The sequence below is a fragment of the Struthio camelus genome, chromosome 9 (genome assembly GCF_040807025.1).
Source record: "Struthio camelus isolate bStrCam1 chromosome 9, bStrCam1.hap1, whole genome shotgun sequence".
Lineage (NCBI taxonomy): Eukaryota > Metazoa > Chordata > Aves > Struthioniformes > Struthionidae > Struthio > Struthio camelus.
Window position 1 is genome coordinate 28,780,123 of NC_090950.1, and position 14,464 is coordinate 28,794,586.

Below are 14,464 nucleotides of genomic sequence, written 5' to 3' on the forward strand. Positions count from 1 at the left end.
TATAATAGGAACTACTGACCAGGTCTGAAAAAAGTAAAATGAAAGGCATCATAACTTCCAATAGCTCTACTACAGGGCATGTCCACATATATTCTGGTGACTGTATTAAGACTAGTCAGAGATAACGGCATGGCATTTAATGATAGATTTTTATTTTTGTTTTTTGGGAGCCTGATCTTCCAATAATTCTTAACACAGGACATAAATAGAAAGAAGTTTCATTTTTCAAAGCATATGACTTGGCAGCTGTACTTCACCTGATATAGGAATGGGATAAATTTGTACGAAAAAAAATTGACTTTGCTGGGCTTTACATCACAAGAAGTTCATAATACACCCAAAAAGTCACATTTTCTTCTGTTCAATAAAAAGTCTTAAAAAAGGAAAAAATCTCAGCAGGATATGATATATCCATAAGTAATGGTTATATTTCTGGGGGTGAAATAGAGTTCAAAAATTCTCATGAAAAAAGGTACAAAGAACTTGTATTAAATTTCAGTAACAGAATTCATAATATATTACCTTCTCTCATAGCCCATACACCACCTCCGCCCTGTGCAACCTTGTTTCCACATCTTGACCACACGACTAAAGGCTTGAACACACGGCTGCCGGTGTCCCACCAATGCCAACTCAAACTCTGGGCAGACGTTTGACCTTAAGGGAGAGAAAAGAACAAAAATACACTTTTTTAAAATACAAAATTTAAGAAGTCTTACAAATGCATAAAGCTAAGTTATAAAATAGTTTGAAATGGATTTTATATTGCTATTTAAAAACATTGCAATTCTGCGATTTTTTCCACTCTGAACTGATCACAAAGCAGCTCTCTTGCAAGAGCACAGTATTCATAAACACTGGAAAATCATGATCTGATGAAGTCAGAACGGCAAGTGTCCCCACAAACTTTAATTGAGCCAAGACTTCATTAGCATGTTGGCTGTCTAAGTCTGGGCATGAATGCATTTCTGATAGCATTTTTTTTTTTTTCCACAAACAGAATAAAAACTGGCCATCTCTGAACAGCTAGGCTAGCAGAATGCAATTGCACTCTGTTCCCAGAAAACAAACACTAAAACGTCTGAGCAGGATTTGACTGAAAACTCAGACACTTTGCTGTCTGTAGATAAAAGCACTGTAGTAATCTCTCAGATGTGGCACAGCCTGACAAAGGATGCTGCCTCACAAACTGAAAAGCAGGCGAGTGTAAGGTGAGAGAGCCTGGAGGGCTCCGAGACGACACATATACTGAAACCGCTGGAAACCATACTGCTAGGGATTGTACAACAGCCCCTATTTTAGCTGACATAACAGGGTGAGGATCAGCGACTTTAGAGCTATAAGCACTGGCCTCCAGAGCTTGAACTAAATAGCCAGACTCCATACGTATATAATGGAAACACAGTTTCTACCCCAGAGAACAGTATATAAACTAAACAAAACATACAATGAAACTCAGGCCCTACAGTCCAAGCTTTGCCATGGATTCCAGCAGAGATAAGATTTTTACTGGAAAGAGTACGTTCTGTAACAACCCCCCGCCAGTATCAGTTCCCTCAGGGAAGCACATGACATTTATAATAGAGGAAACTTATTTGTTCTGTGCCAATTATTCCTAAAATAACAAGATCGTAAATGAAAGTGTTGCTTTGTAGGATGATATATGTTCATCCTGCCACTAAGCCCTAGTTACAAAAATAGTAACGTTTTGGCAGGCGTGGTTGGTCAACACAAATTAAGAATGCTACGTGTTGACGGTCTTGCAGAGATAGTTGGCCATATTCCCACTGCACTGTCCCGCTGTAAATTAGGAAGTGCTGCATACCAGAAAATAAACCTGCAAAAGATTATAGTGTTTGACTAAAGCCACAGAGCTATCAAAATTGACACTAATTTGTTGATGTTTTGAGTAGTTTACAGTTTGTTAATGCAATAGTTAAATCATTAATTCTCCAAAGCACCTGTTCTAGCTGTTAAAGCTATGCGTTGCAAGTTTAAGCCTCGACAACTTAAACGCAGGAGGACAGGGATGGTGGTATACCTACGCTGGAAAGCAGTAAACAACACCCAGCAGTTGTGTCCTATCAGCTCGCAGGGAGGCTCTTCAAATTTTAATTTCAGAGACACCATTCAGGCTAGATAGTAAGAGAAATACACACATGCGCACACACACACATACACACACACACACACACTTCCTTTGTCAATTGACCTAATAGGTATGAATGTCAGGCAGTGGCAGAAAGCAATTTCTTTGCATTAATAAGATAGATAACAGTTATAGCCCAACAGCTGCCTAGCTGTTAAAGTTATCATTAGCTACATTGGATATTATTAATACCTCATTCATGATTTACAGCGCTTTTTATCTCAGGGGCTCAAAGCACTTTACAGCTCCCTATCATGTTTGAACACTACACAAGGTAGCCTTGTTAGTAAAAAAAAATATATATATAACATGCCTTTCATCTGCAGATCTTGAGGTAGTTTACAAACATCATTAAATTAAGTCCACACAGAACAGGAAAACACTATAAGCATGATCATTCTTACTGATGAGTTAAATAGACACTTGGAAGAAACCTTGCATGCCCAAATCAAAGCCACAACATCAATATAGCAGAAGTGCCTAAAACAGAAGCCCAAGAACAAAAGTATTTCCCATTGTTTTGGTCACCATAAGAACAACAGAAAGTGGCAGGTGCCGGCTTATCTAATCAATAGCCAGAACAGCCTGTACTCTGACCAAACTGTGGTCTCAGCTATACCATCCTAATGTCTGCTCTACCAGCATCTTTACAAGGAAGAGACTCTACAAGAACTATGATATACTTAAGACACACAGAAAACAGCTGTAATATCAGGACTGAAAATTTAGACCATTAGATTTCCACAATAATTGAATCATTCCTGCCTCTCAAATAGTTTGAAAGTACTGCTACAGGACAAACTTCCCAGACGGTGAATACAAAAAATGGCAACCTATACACTACTGTGCAAAGGAGTCAGAGCTCCAGAGATCAATTATGCAAAACACACAAAATTGGAAATCCAAGCAGGACTCCCAGAGGCCTTACAGCTCCCCATCAGAGGGGAATATTTGCGACATCCACCTCAGTTAAAGACTACTTCATACTAGGAAACCTTATATTGATAGAAATTATTTTCCTGAACTAGAACCCCTTTTCCCCAGGCTTTGAACAAATTGCCACCCTTGAACACCCTGAACCAAATTTTCAGTAGACCAACACACATCATCTGGATGAGACTGTTCAACAAGCATAGAGTATGGCCAAACACAATGATCACATTTTAATTTTCCACAACAAAAAAAAAAATCTATCTTACACATCCGTATTGCAGAAAGTAATATATGCTTCAACCAATGCACTGAGGGTCTTCCTGAAAACCACAGGTGACGCAAACAACTTGAACATACCAAAATAAACTCACATAGTGGCAATTGGGTTTCTCTCTTACTGATTGTCTGTGAGGTAGGTCCCTCCCTAAAGTCAACCACACCTCCTCCGACCTCTTAATCCCACTCTTCATCAGACAGGACTCTTGCTCCCACGCTCTTCCCCCTCCACCGTGCGCTCACAGCGGTACATTTGCCATATTGCTCTGTATTTCACATTCTTCGGGTTCACCCTAGCTGCAGCTGCCAACACTGCAAAGGAAGGCAGAAGCCAGTAGCAACGTAGGCATCCGATTGTCTTGCTCTCCTCCAGAAACCATCCTACCTCCATGCTCCAGTATCATCTCCATTACTAACAACCTCTTACATGTGTTCCAGCTACCATTTCCACTTCAATTAAATGTATTAAAAGGTGAGGTAATTCAAGTTCACAGCAATTGTTCTCAACCTATTCTTAGCTCAAAATCTACCATTTGTGTTTCAGAACCAAAAAAGTCTTTGTACGCCCAAAACCTTGTCTATTCCCCCTTCACGTTAGTTGGTCTAGTAAAATCTTCGCCTTACTTAGCAACCATGCCTCACTTAGCAGGCTTTTTAAATGACTCTCCCTCCAGTGCATAGAACATCACGTACTGATAATTCATGCATATCTCCTTTTATTAGAATTGCCTAAAACTTTCCAGATAAAGGTACATTCATCTGCACTGCTCTTCTATAAATAAAAGGAAGAATTTGACAGTTGTTGTAATGACATACTGAGCCCATCCTAGAAATTCTTACTCGTGATTTTTTTGCCATGTTTCCAGGAATAGCTGCATTGACTTCTACAATAATAGTTAATAGGAACAAATAGCACTTGCACAGAACAAAGCAAGGCAGCAGCATAAAGTCATGTGTTTATTAAGATTTATTCAGAGTAAGCCATTCCTCCTAGATGCCCTTGGGATAATTTAAAGGCAGATATCAAAACCTCTGCTACATTATAATTAAATTGCAGCAATTGTATAACTTGTAATCCTCTGCTGGCAAACCTAGCAAATAAAACACTCCCTCACCAACAGTTAGCTATCTTCACAACACTCACCACCACTCAACACACCAATTTTTAGCCATCTGACTCACTCTGATACATCACCTATAAACTTAAGAACAGTTTCTTGAACAACAGTATAATTATTGAAAACAATTTTGTATGATGGCTCTCTACTGAACAGAAGACATTTCGTCCCTTACTAAGTCTGAAATGAAGCCTTCAGTGGATGCAACGGTACATTTAAAAGAGCACTCCATTTTTATTCCTATGCTCTTTGCTTTCAGAAAATATTTCTTAATGGGATTTTAAGTGTTAAAACAAGCAAAACAAAAGTCTATTATATTTTACCATTTGACTGATACACCAATCCTCTGAAAGCTTTTTATATTGATGCTCTGTTAGCCAAGACTAACATGAATGCTGTTATTAGCTTGTCAGTCTGACTCAGGCAAACCAGAAAGCTCTTTAGTATTTGCATTAGGAGACTGTCCTTCAAACAAAGACACCCTACCTACTCCCAGCTCAGGGCTTCAGATCCTAATGAACAGATAAGCAGACCAACAGGAAGAGAGAGCAGCCTTGGCTAGTCATATAGCTGCAATACCTGTGGATCACTGCACAAGAGAAAGTTCACAAAAGGAAAATTAAAAGCATCTCCAAGAGGGGTTTAATTCATTCCTAGGTTTAGATTTCAAAGACAAAAAATACTGCTTAATAGAGAAAAACCACCATGAAGGTCTATTAAATACAAAGGCAGAAAACCCAGCTCAAGTCCCTGAATCTCAAATTACTGAAGATAAAGCAATTATTCAGGCAAAGATTTACTGCATACTTTAAAAAAAAAAAAAAACACTTTTACCAAGCCATTTGCCATCCACTCTTGGAAGCACAACACACTAGACGGAGTCTGTTCTCAGCCATTCAATATGAGAACTTATTTCACAGTATTCGTACTTCCTCCAAAAACTCTATATTCCCCAAGGCATATGGTTACCCGAGAATCTCAATTTTCATTTAGAAATAGCCTTTTTAGCCTCGTGGTTTTAGAGAAAAGCTTGCAAAATATCCTCTTTACGTTCAAAAGCCAGAAGGCAAATGAGAAATTATATTCTTTAGCTTTTTATCTTGTCATTTGGGGGGGGGGGGGGAGGGCGCGCAGGGGAATGTGACTTCACTCCTGAATGCCTGGATCTGATGACTCAGACTGAAGTGTTAAAGAAACTAGGTTCTTTTGAGACAATTAGTAAATATGAAAGTCATACTCCACTACGCAAAACATTTTATTGACAGTTTCATAACTACTAGGATGAACACAAGTCTCAGGCTGCACTCACCCTGAAAAAGAAAGAAGGTGGGGGTGAAGAACCCTGGAGTTTCCCACCCTGATATATCAGAAACATTTAATTTGATTCCTATTAAAATTAAGCTTTCCGTTCAAAGTAAGTTTGTCTAACAAATACAGAAAAGCTCAGACACTTCAACACCAGCGGAGAAATCCACAGATCCCACAGAAAACAGAAAGATGATCATTTCAACATATGGCAAAAAGCCTAGAGACTCCAATGACCTGCTGAATGCAGAGAGCATCTTCTAAGGCTTCAGCAACTCTCACATCAGTGGTGCTACTCTTGCCTATGATTCTGTAAGTCCAATATTAGAACAGTAGCTATCTCTTACACATGCAGCCACCCAAGCAGAAATAAGTTTAGAACAACACTGGCTCTTACGAGGAGGTGCACATCGTTTTCCACACAACAAGGGAAGAGACAGCTGCAAGTACAGGCTGTCTGCTCACAGGAGCAGAGAGGCTGCCTTCTGCACATGGTCTCCACATACATGTGGTTCAAAACAGACAGACATGAGGAAATGGAAAGACAACTCAACACTGAGGCAGAAAGGGAGCAGCAGATCCACTGTTTCAAAAGGTGCATCAGCTCTCTGCAAGAGGAATACTCTATTATTCTCTGTCCAGCAAAATCCCAAGAGCTGACCCTTTGAGGGACAAATAAGGTAAATCTCTCATCCTCTATCAATCCACATTTTTTCCAACCCAAATCAAGAAGCTAAAGGTAGTGAGTTTAATGGTAGTAAGACAACAAACACATCAAGAGGTCCCTGAAGTTTGTGTTGTTGAAATAAACATTTAAGTCAGAGCATTAATGAATATGAACCAAAACAGAATGATTTGGCTGTCTAATTTTTTTGGCCTTTCCACAGAGACTTAGTGAATGACATCAACTTCTACACTAAGCCAGAAGGCTGTTAATATCCTCCTAAAAATGAGATGTTGTAGTTGCACCGCCTCAGCTGAAAAATTTGCAGCCTGAACACTATTGATCTTCCCATGAAACAGTCAATAGATGAAACCTGCCATAAGAAATGGCTTACAGGAATTCTATATCTTCAAAATACTAATTGGTTAAGGCTTCTCCCCCCCACCTTCTGCTATTATTAATAATGTAGAAAGGCATAATCTGTATGCTTTTCCAGACCTATTTCAAAGAGATTAAACCAGAACTATACTCAAGGAAACAGACTATATTAGGGGCTAAATTCTCTACTCTGATGAGAACTAACATCTTCACTCTAGATACATATCAACTTTGATGAGACTGTAGCCGTACATTGTTATAATCTCTTCTAGAGGTGATTATAACTAGGCTAGAAACTTCTTTGGCCAGAGATATCTCCAGATCTCCTCCCACCTCCATCTAAGCAAACTATTCCCAGCATAGTGGTTTCTACCACAACAAGAAAAAAGATTTAGAACTGTGCAAGAACACACTGCCCTGTAGAGGAGAAAAGGTCAGCTATAGGACATTGCATGCAAACAATGTGTTAATTAAAAAGTTGCTATAAATATTACCTCAAGTAGAAAGAGGAAAGAAAATGTCATCCAGGCAAAAATCTAATTATGAACTAGGTCATGGAAATAAAGGTCTGAAGAAGAAAAAGGATACATATTGTTGAATACAGACCACAATTCAGAAAAGCTCAGACTACCTAAGCTGCTTTTGCCTCCTTTTTCAATTGCTGTGCTCCCTCATCTACTCTTTATCTGAAGACATGTTTCCCCACATTTCTCAGATAAAATTAATGAGCTTTACCAAATGCTATTAGGACATACTGCCCTCTTGACCTCCAATCAATCCCTGCTCTCTATTGATTCTGTATCAATATTTGTGATGCTGATATGTCCTCTGGGAATTAGACTGTGAGCACCAAGCTCATTTAGATTAGATCTCATTACCATTACTGCCTTCTGGAACAGTGGATGAAGGTCTATCATGGAAGACTAACCCCACAGGCTACTAATGCACTGCTGTGTTGTATTCACATCCTCTCCAATTAGATGGAACAGCTAAATAACATGATAGCTCTTTCAGCCTTTTTCACTGCATCTAGATTCAAACCAAATCAATGAGATGATTAATTACACACTCCGCTATTATAGCAACAATAAGATTTTTTTAGTCCCTACTGCTATCAAAGCGCAGTGTCTGTCATTTAGCTGCTATTTAGCTATCCTTCCCCCACCCTCAAGACAGACTGTTCTATTTTGGTTAACAAGGAATGCGGAAGATTAACATGCACATCCAGATGATTTAACAGGATTTGCATAAGACCTCTTTTTTTTAAAGATGCAAAAAAGATCCAGGCCCTGATTCAGTAGACTGCCAAGTACCCCCAGACTCCAGCAACATTCGGTGATGTAGTTTCTTCCACCGGCTGACTTCTGCAGGCACTACATGGTTTCTGCACGATCAAGTGAAGTTGATCTCACAGGGGATGGCAAAGAGGCTAAGAAATAGTTTTGTCTGACTTCTGGGCAGTTACTTGCTTTATCTTAGCAACGAGTACATGCAAACTGAGCCCTAACGAGAAATCTGAGATTGTAAGAGGAAAACAAAGCAGCAGTAGTCATTTCTAGGTACAGTTTCACATTAACTACACCCATGCTCTATTATCGTTTCACAGCAAAAGACTGAAAAGTAAAAATATCCTGAGTACATATGCCAAAAACACACACCTGACTTTCTTTCGGCAAGAAGGCACTTGACACTAAAATATTAAAATAAACTGTATGAAATTTTTCAGTAACCTTTGAGTCAGGAGGAGAAAAAACCCACTTTAATCTACAGTGAATACTGCATTGCTTGACAGTGAAACTAGTTGGAAACTAGTGAAACCCTCAATTTCAGTTTGGCAATGAGCATCCAGGACTCGTCCATCTCTTTCTGGTGGATGTCAGTTTTTAATAGGACATAGCCAAACCTTCTTTTCTCAGAGGCTTATCTTTGAAGTGAAACGTGAAGGAAAGCTTAACTTCTCACATGCCAATATTTTCAGTGTTAAAAGCTGAAATTCCAAGTCAGTTACTCCCTTATGAACTCTCAACTTGATACCATCGATGCAGAATGCTCATTTGATTTTAAGATTAAATAATAGTAGAGCTAAACATTTTATGAATTCTAGCCACAAGAAAGAAATTGTGGCAACTAACAGGTACACATTAGTGAATTAGCATTCAACAGTAGCAAACTGGTAAAACAGCTGAATCTTTTACAATGGCAACTTATACTAAGGTTCTGAATGACCCACAGATTCCTGATGGTATTTTTCAGACAAAGAAATGAGCAATTCTTTATCTCAAAGAATGCCACTATAAGAGATAAGTACATGCAAGTATTTTTTTTACAATTGATGATGCATCTGTCAAGGAGAGTGCTAGCCACTACAAGGAAGAGCATAACCCTTACAATACTGTTCAGTAGTCAAGGCATAAAGGAACTGACTGTATTTGGGGTCTAATTTCAGATGCACCTTAACAAGTCTCCCTTTTAGGCATAGCGTGAGAAATGACGATATATTATCAGTATAAAAATCAACTCATATACATAAAACCACAGTATGGACGTATCAGGATATTCTCTACTAAACCCAAACTTACATCAAGTTCTGCTCTTGCTCACATACTTACAAGTGGAAGCTGCTATGGTGTCTCTGCTAGGGAATACAAAGAAAAATGAACTTTGGCCCTCTGACTAAAAAACAAAAAATAAAAAAATACCACCACCACACACACTCCTCTTTTCACACCATGAATGAATCAGATTCATTCATGGAATCAAAGGCATGGAAAGAGATACAACTAAATGTACAGCTCACCATGTGTACACATTATACCTGCAGCACGCACCTTTTTAAAGGAAAAAGCAACAAGTTTTGAAGTTTACCCTCACATTAATTAATGACTAATTTTAGACCAAAACCAGTATTGAAGCCAAAGTACAAAACAGACTACATATGTTTGGTCTACAATTTTCAAATGCTTTGGTTTGGTGATAATGAAAAGAAAATTTTTTTTTCCACAGAAATAAATTAAAAGCAACAGATTTCAGACAGAATGTAAGCAATAACAGGCTTGAATTTCAGAAGAAGGAAATCTATTAACTGTGTTCAAAGAGAAGGTATTTAATGGGTGAAGAACATGGGTTTGCAATATGGTCGGTTAACTCAGAGCGCCAAAGCGCTGTTTCTACCAAAAGAGGTTCTGCTAAGGAGTCATCCAAATGCTATGTTTTAAGCTAATAGATAGTTTTTACCCACACCTTCAAGAAGTTTCTTCAGTTTCATTAAAATATCCTGCGTTCTCCCTAATACACAGGGCATTACATACCTGAACTGAGATAAGTCAGCAGAGCTGGAGATAAACAACGCAGAGGAAAGAAGTCAAAGTGGAAAAAATCAGTGATTCTCCTAGAAAGCAGAAATACTGGATACACAGCATTAGCTAAAATAACTAAAAAGCATCAACCTTTCAGAACACAGCACAATTAAACCTAAAGAAAAAGTGACAAGTTCTCTTTTGTTATGGTGCATTTCTGGACAATTTAGGAGTCTAAATGCCATTAAAAGTAAATGGGAGTTGGGAGGCTTTTCTACCTCAAACTTGCAGAAATTTCTCAGTGTATATACAAGCTATTGTGATTACGGGTGGCAAGTTTCTAAAATCTCTTGTAGGTACACTATGCAAGGCACATGTTATGACACAACTATAAAACTGAAAAACATTTTACAATCCATCAGGAGATCAGGTTCATCTTTGAAAAATAACGCAGCTTCAGGCTATCAGATTTTATGGCTGTGTATTTTCATTATCTTATGGCTATTTCAGAGTTTAGGAGCAAGTCTTGATCTCATTTTTCTCCTGAAGAGTGGGAAAACATGTCATAAATCAGGAAGAAGGAATACTACGGCACAATGACACTCATTCATTCACTATATTTCACTTCCTGCCAATGAGAATACCAGGGAAGAGAAAAAAGACCTTTTTATTATTTGTTAAAAGACTAAACTCAAAAATTATATTTTCCTCCAGAAACTGTTGAAACAGAAGCTTTCAATGCAAACTCTTGCAAAAAGCGATTATGCGTTATTACGTAGACCAGCATGAGCTCTATCTGGTGGCAACATACTGTAGTGCAGAGGCTACAACGATAACCTGTTTTTGTTCAGCATGAAGTTAGTGCACTCACATTCACAAAGATGAGAGAGCTTGCAGACACACTAACATTTATTTTTACTTCCTAGCAGTGGAACATCCTAGTAGCGTATATTATTCCTCCTTTTTTTTTTTTTTTTTTGGGGGGGGGGGGGGGGGGAAGAAATCCTGTCTAACTTCTATCCCAAAACATTTAATCCACATTTACTAGAATCATGTTATCCAAACCTCAAGGGATGGAAGTAGATATTACTCAGGAGTATCAAGAGTTTACTATAACCCTATAGACTCTAAGCAGATAGAACTGGGAAGAAGTACTTGTAATTTCAGCTGAACGAAAATAACTGTTAGGTACAATTCAGTAGTCCAAATTTAGAATTCTACCTAACAATTATTTCATTCAGCTGAAATTGCAGTACTTCTTTGCCTAAAAAGATTTTGTTAAAAAGTTTATTTGAAGTACATTTCACAGTCCACACAAAAACGCGTACTTCATTTTTAATTCTAACTACTTGCCTAAAAGAATAAAGTACTTTACTTACAGTACTTCAAAATAGCGTCCATAACCACCCCTGTTACCAATGAAGCCCCGTACAACAATAGCCATGTATCACCGTAGCCCAACCACTGGTACAATTAACAGACCAAGTTTACATGAGGGTTACAAATGTAGATAGCATCCTAAATATTAGGTTTTGCTTTTGGGAATCCAGTTCATCTAGAAGAGTATGAGTAAGTCTGCAAGTCTATCGTGCTTGATAGACTTGAGGAAGCTGGAGGACATAAGTTATTCAGATAGGAAACCAAATCTAAATACAGGTGTATCTTGGGATGTGACTAAGTTTGCTTGCTTATGCCAGAGTGAAAAACAGGCAACTTGCTATATTTTAGCAATCAAAAAAAAAATAAACCAAGCAGCAATTCTGATGCAAGATTGTGACTGGATCCTCTAAGACCAGACATTATACACATCCTGGACCTGCAAAACCACAGAGCAAATCAATGCTTAATGTGAAGAGGAAGCAGTTTACCTTTCACTTTTTAGAAACATCCCTTGCTCATTTGTCACTTGGGAATAAATGAACCCATTCCTGTCTCAAGTCCTTACTAGCAAAGACAACATTTATTGCATAAAATGGGTTCTTAACACATGCCTTGTAACCATTCCTGCTTTTTGCTCTGTCCTATATAGACAACTGTAAGCAAATATTTGTACTTCTAAAATTTGCAGTGGAATATTTCTCTAGAAAACGAGTTTCCATTTTTCACAGCAATTCAAGCCTTCTACACTTAGTTCCTATTTTTCCACTGCCCCATTATTACCTAGAACCTTCAACGGAGCACAAACCTCAAAGTAACCTTCAATACTAAGATAGCTAGCTACGCATCACCCTGTAATGCATATACATCCTAATTTTAAGTTACAGGGCTTACTGCAGCAAAGTGAGCTGCTAAAGGTATGTGCTTTAAAATGAGTGGTGGTTAATTACTCATTTAAAGGCCTAAATAGCAGATTTTTTGAGGAAAAAATCATACATTTGTATTCTGGTAGTTCCAGCATTCTCTCAAGTTCTGATAGAAGATCATCAAGGGCTAATTGTCTGGAAACACAGTTGATTGAAATAGCTAGTCATCCTATAATCTGTTCTACATTAAATCTCCTCAGGGGGCTTGGAATCAGAATACCAGCATCCACACGAAACCCTCGCATTTTTAGCTAGAAGCGAGCTTGAGTGCTCGCAGCAGAACAACAACAATCACAAGGAACATCCCGTGTGTTCTCAGCCACATAAGATCTCAATCAAAACAGCAGCAAACACTAAAAAGAGAGCGCCCAGCATGATATTTTCCAAGGGACGCATTTGTAGTCCTTATCCCACCGCCAGTAGATGACCAAAATCAAAGGAACAAAACTGTAATAGTAGAAAGAGGTTACCGACTTAAAAAGAAACAAAGCCTTTCGGATTGCTCCCACTCTCCCCCAACAAAAGGTGGCAGGCTTACCCGTAAGGAGCAGTAACTTATTGTTTTTCTGCTTACAGCAAACAAAGACCCCCCAAATAGCATAAAACAAGTGAGGAAGAACACTTGTACTTACCCTAACTTCAACAGACAATGAGAATTATAGTAATTTCAAGAATGTTCCAGGTGGGCAAATCACCCAAGGCTTTGCCACAGGTATTTAGTTTTTTCACATTGCTGCTGGCTAATAGTACACTGCTACTCCCAATGACTGGGGCAGAACAGCAATAATCTCATATTGCATCATTTCCAAAAGGAAGTGTGCTTTTGGTGACACTATCTTACAAGGGCAGAAGCAAAAAAAATATTTTGAATTGAAGCAATTCACACTTACAGCTTCCTATCTCCAACTTCAGAAGCACAGAATCATAGTTGCTACTTGCATGTCAAATGCAAACAGAAATGACTAAGTCAATGGCATTTTTCCTCATAGTAGAATAATTACTTGTAGAAGAGAGAGAAGCAAGCCTTAATGAAACACCAAGTGCTTTTAAAGAAGAAAAATACGTTAATCAAAACATGAACTTGATTTCCTTAAATTACGATGGGTACTCACTGTTCTAGCAAAATGGAGTACTAGAAACCACTTCTGGGAAATATTCTGTGAATACATATACACTAGAAAACCAATGAGTGATAAACCCTGAAATTTCAATTTTGTGACAGAAGTAATAACTAGATGGGCAGCATATGTTACAGAACTGAATCGTGAAAAGGTAGGGCAAAGTTCAAGAATTAAGTAAAAAAACAAGAACAGCAAAATTGACTAGAAATTAAGGTACACAGGAGACATCTAAAAAGTTAGGAGATTGCAAGTTTGCGGCGGGGGGGGGGGGTAGAAGACAATGTTGTTCCTTAAAAAAAACAGGGATACCCTTTTCCCTCTGCAAAGCTCCTAAGACAAAGCAGGAAACCGCTTCCACAATTTCCATTCTCAATTTCAAAGAGCAAAAACTTTGAACCTAAGATTTGGGGGGGTTTTTTGCTGTTGTCGTCGCACGTTGTCAAGCTACCCCAGCTCACAATTCGACCACAAAACCGCCACTCGGGAATAACTCTAGGGTACGCGACAAGGGCCGTCCACCGCAGGCGCCGCGGGAAGCGGCCCACGGGGGCTGGCCGGGCCCGGGCGGCCACGCGCGGCCCCGGCTCCTTTGTGTCCGCCAGCGAGCTGCGCCCGCCGCTGCCTCTGCTCCTGCCGCCTCCGTTCACATTTTATTACCGCGACTTTCCCCGTGATGGTCTCCACCAGGTGACGCTCACCTTAACCCCTAGGAGCCCTAGGGCAGCGCAGCCTGGACCGGGCTCCGCTCCGCCGTCCTTTCGCCGTCTTGTTGGAGTTTTTCTTTTTTTGGACGGAGGGGGAAGAGACAAGCCCAGCGGCACTGATGCGCTCCCCGAAGCGCATTTCAGACCGCAAATCACGGAAGGGGAAGCCAGCAGGCACACCTGGGGCTGACTAGCTCACGCTCACAAATAACTTCAC

General features: G+C 39.2%; 1 protein-coding gene across 8 annotated transcripts in view; it reads right to left on the reverse strand.

Annotated features, from left to right (window-relative positions):
• LOC104140056 (multiple epidermal growth factor-like domains protein 6) overlaps positions 1 to 14,464 on the reverse strand; it is a 214,318-nt gene that overhangs the window by 199,392 nt on the left and 462 nt on the right. For 7 of the 8 annotated variants that reach the window (XR_011142750.1, XR_011142751.1, XM_068953773.1 and 4 more), the window contains exon 2: positions 523 to 657. Coding sequence is in view for 6 of the 8 variants with exons in the window: in XM_068953773.1 (XP_068809874.1) it covers positions 523 to 657 (135 nt within the window). In the remaining 2 variants the exon portion in view is untranslated. Of the gene's footprint in view, positions 1 to 522; positions 658 to 14,241; positions 14,303 to 14,464 lie in introns of those variants that run through there. The other variant, XM_068953775.1, reaches the window with a different exon arrangement.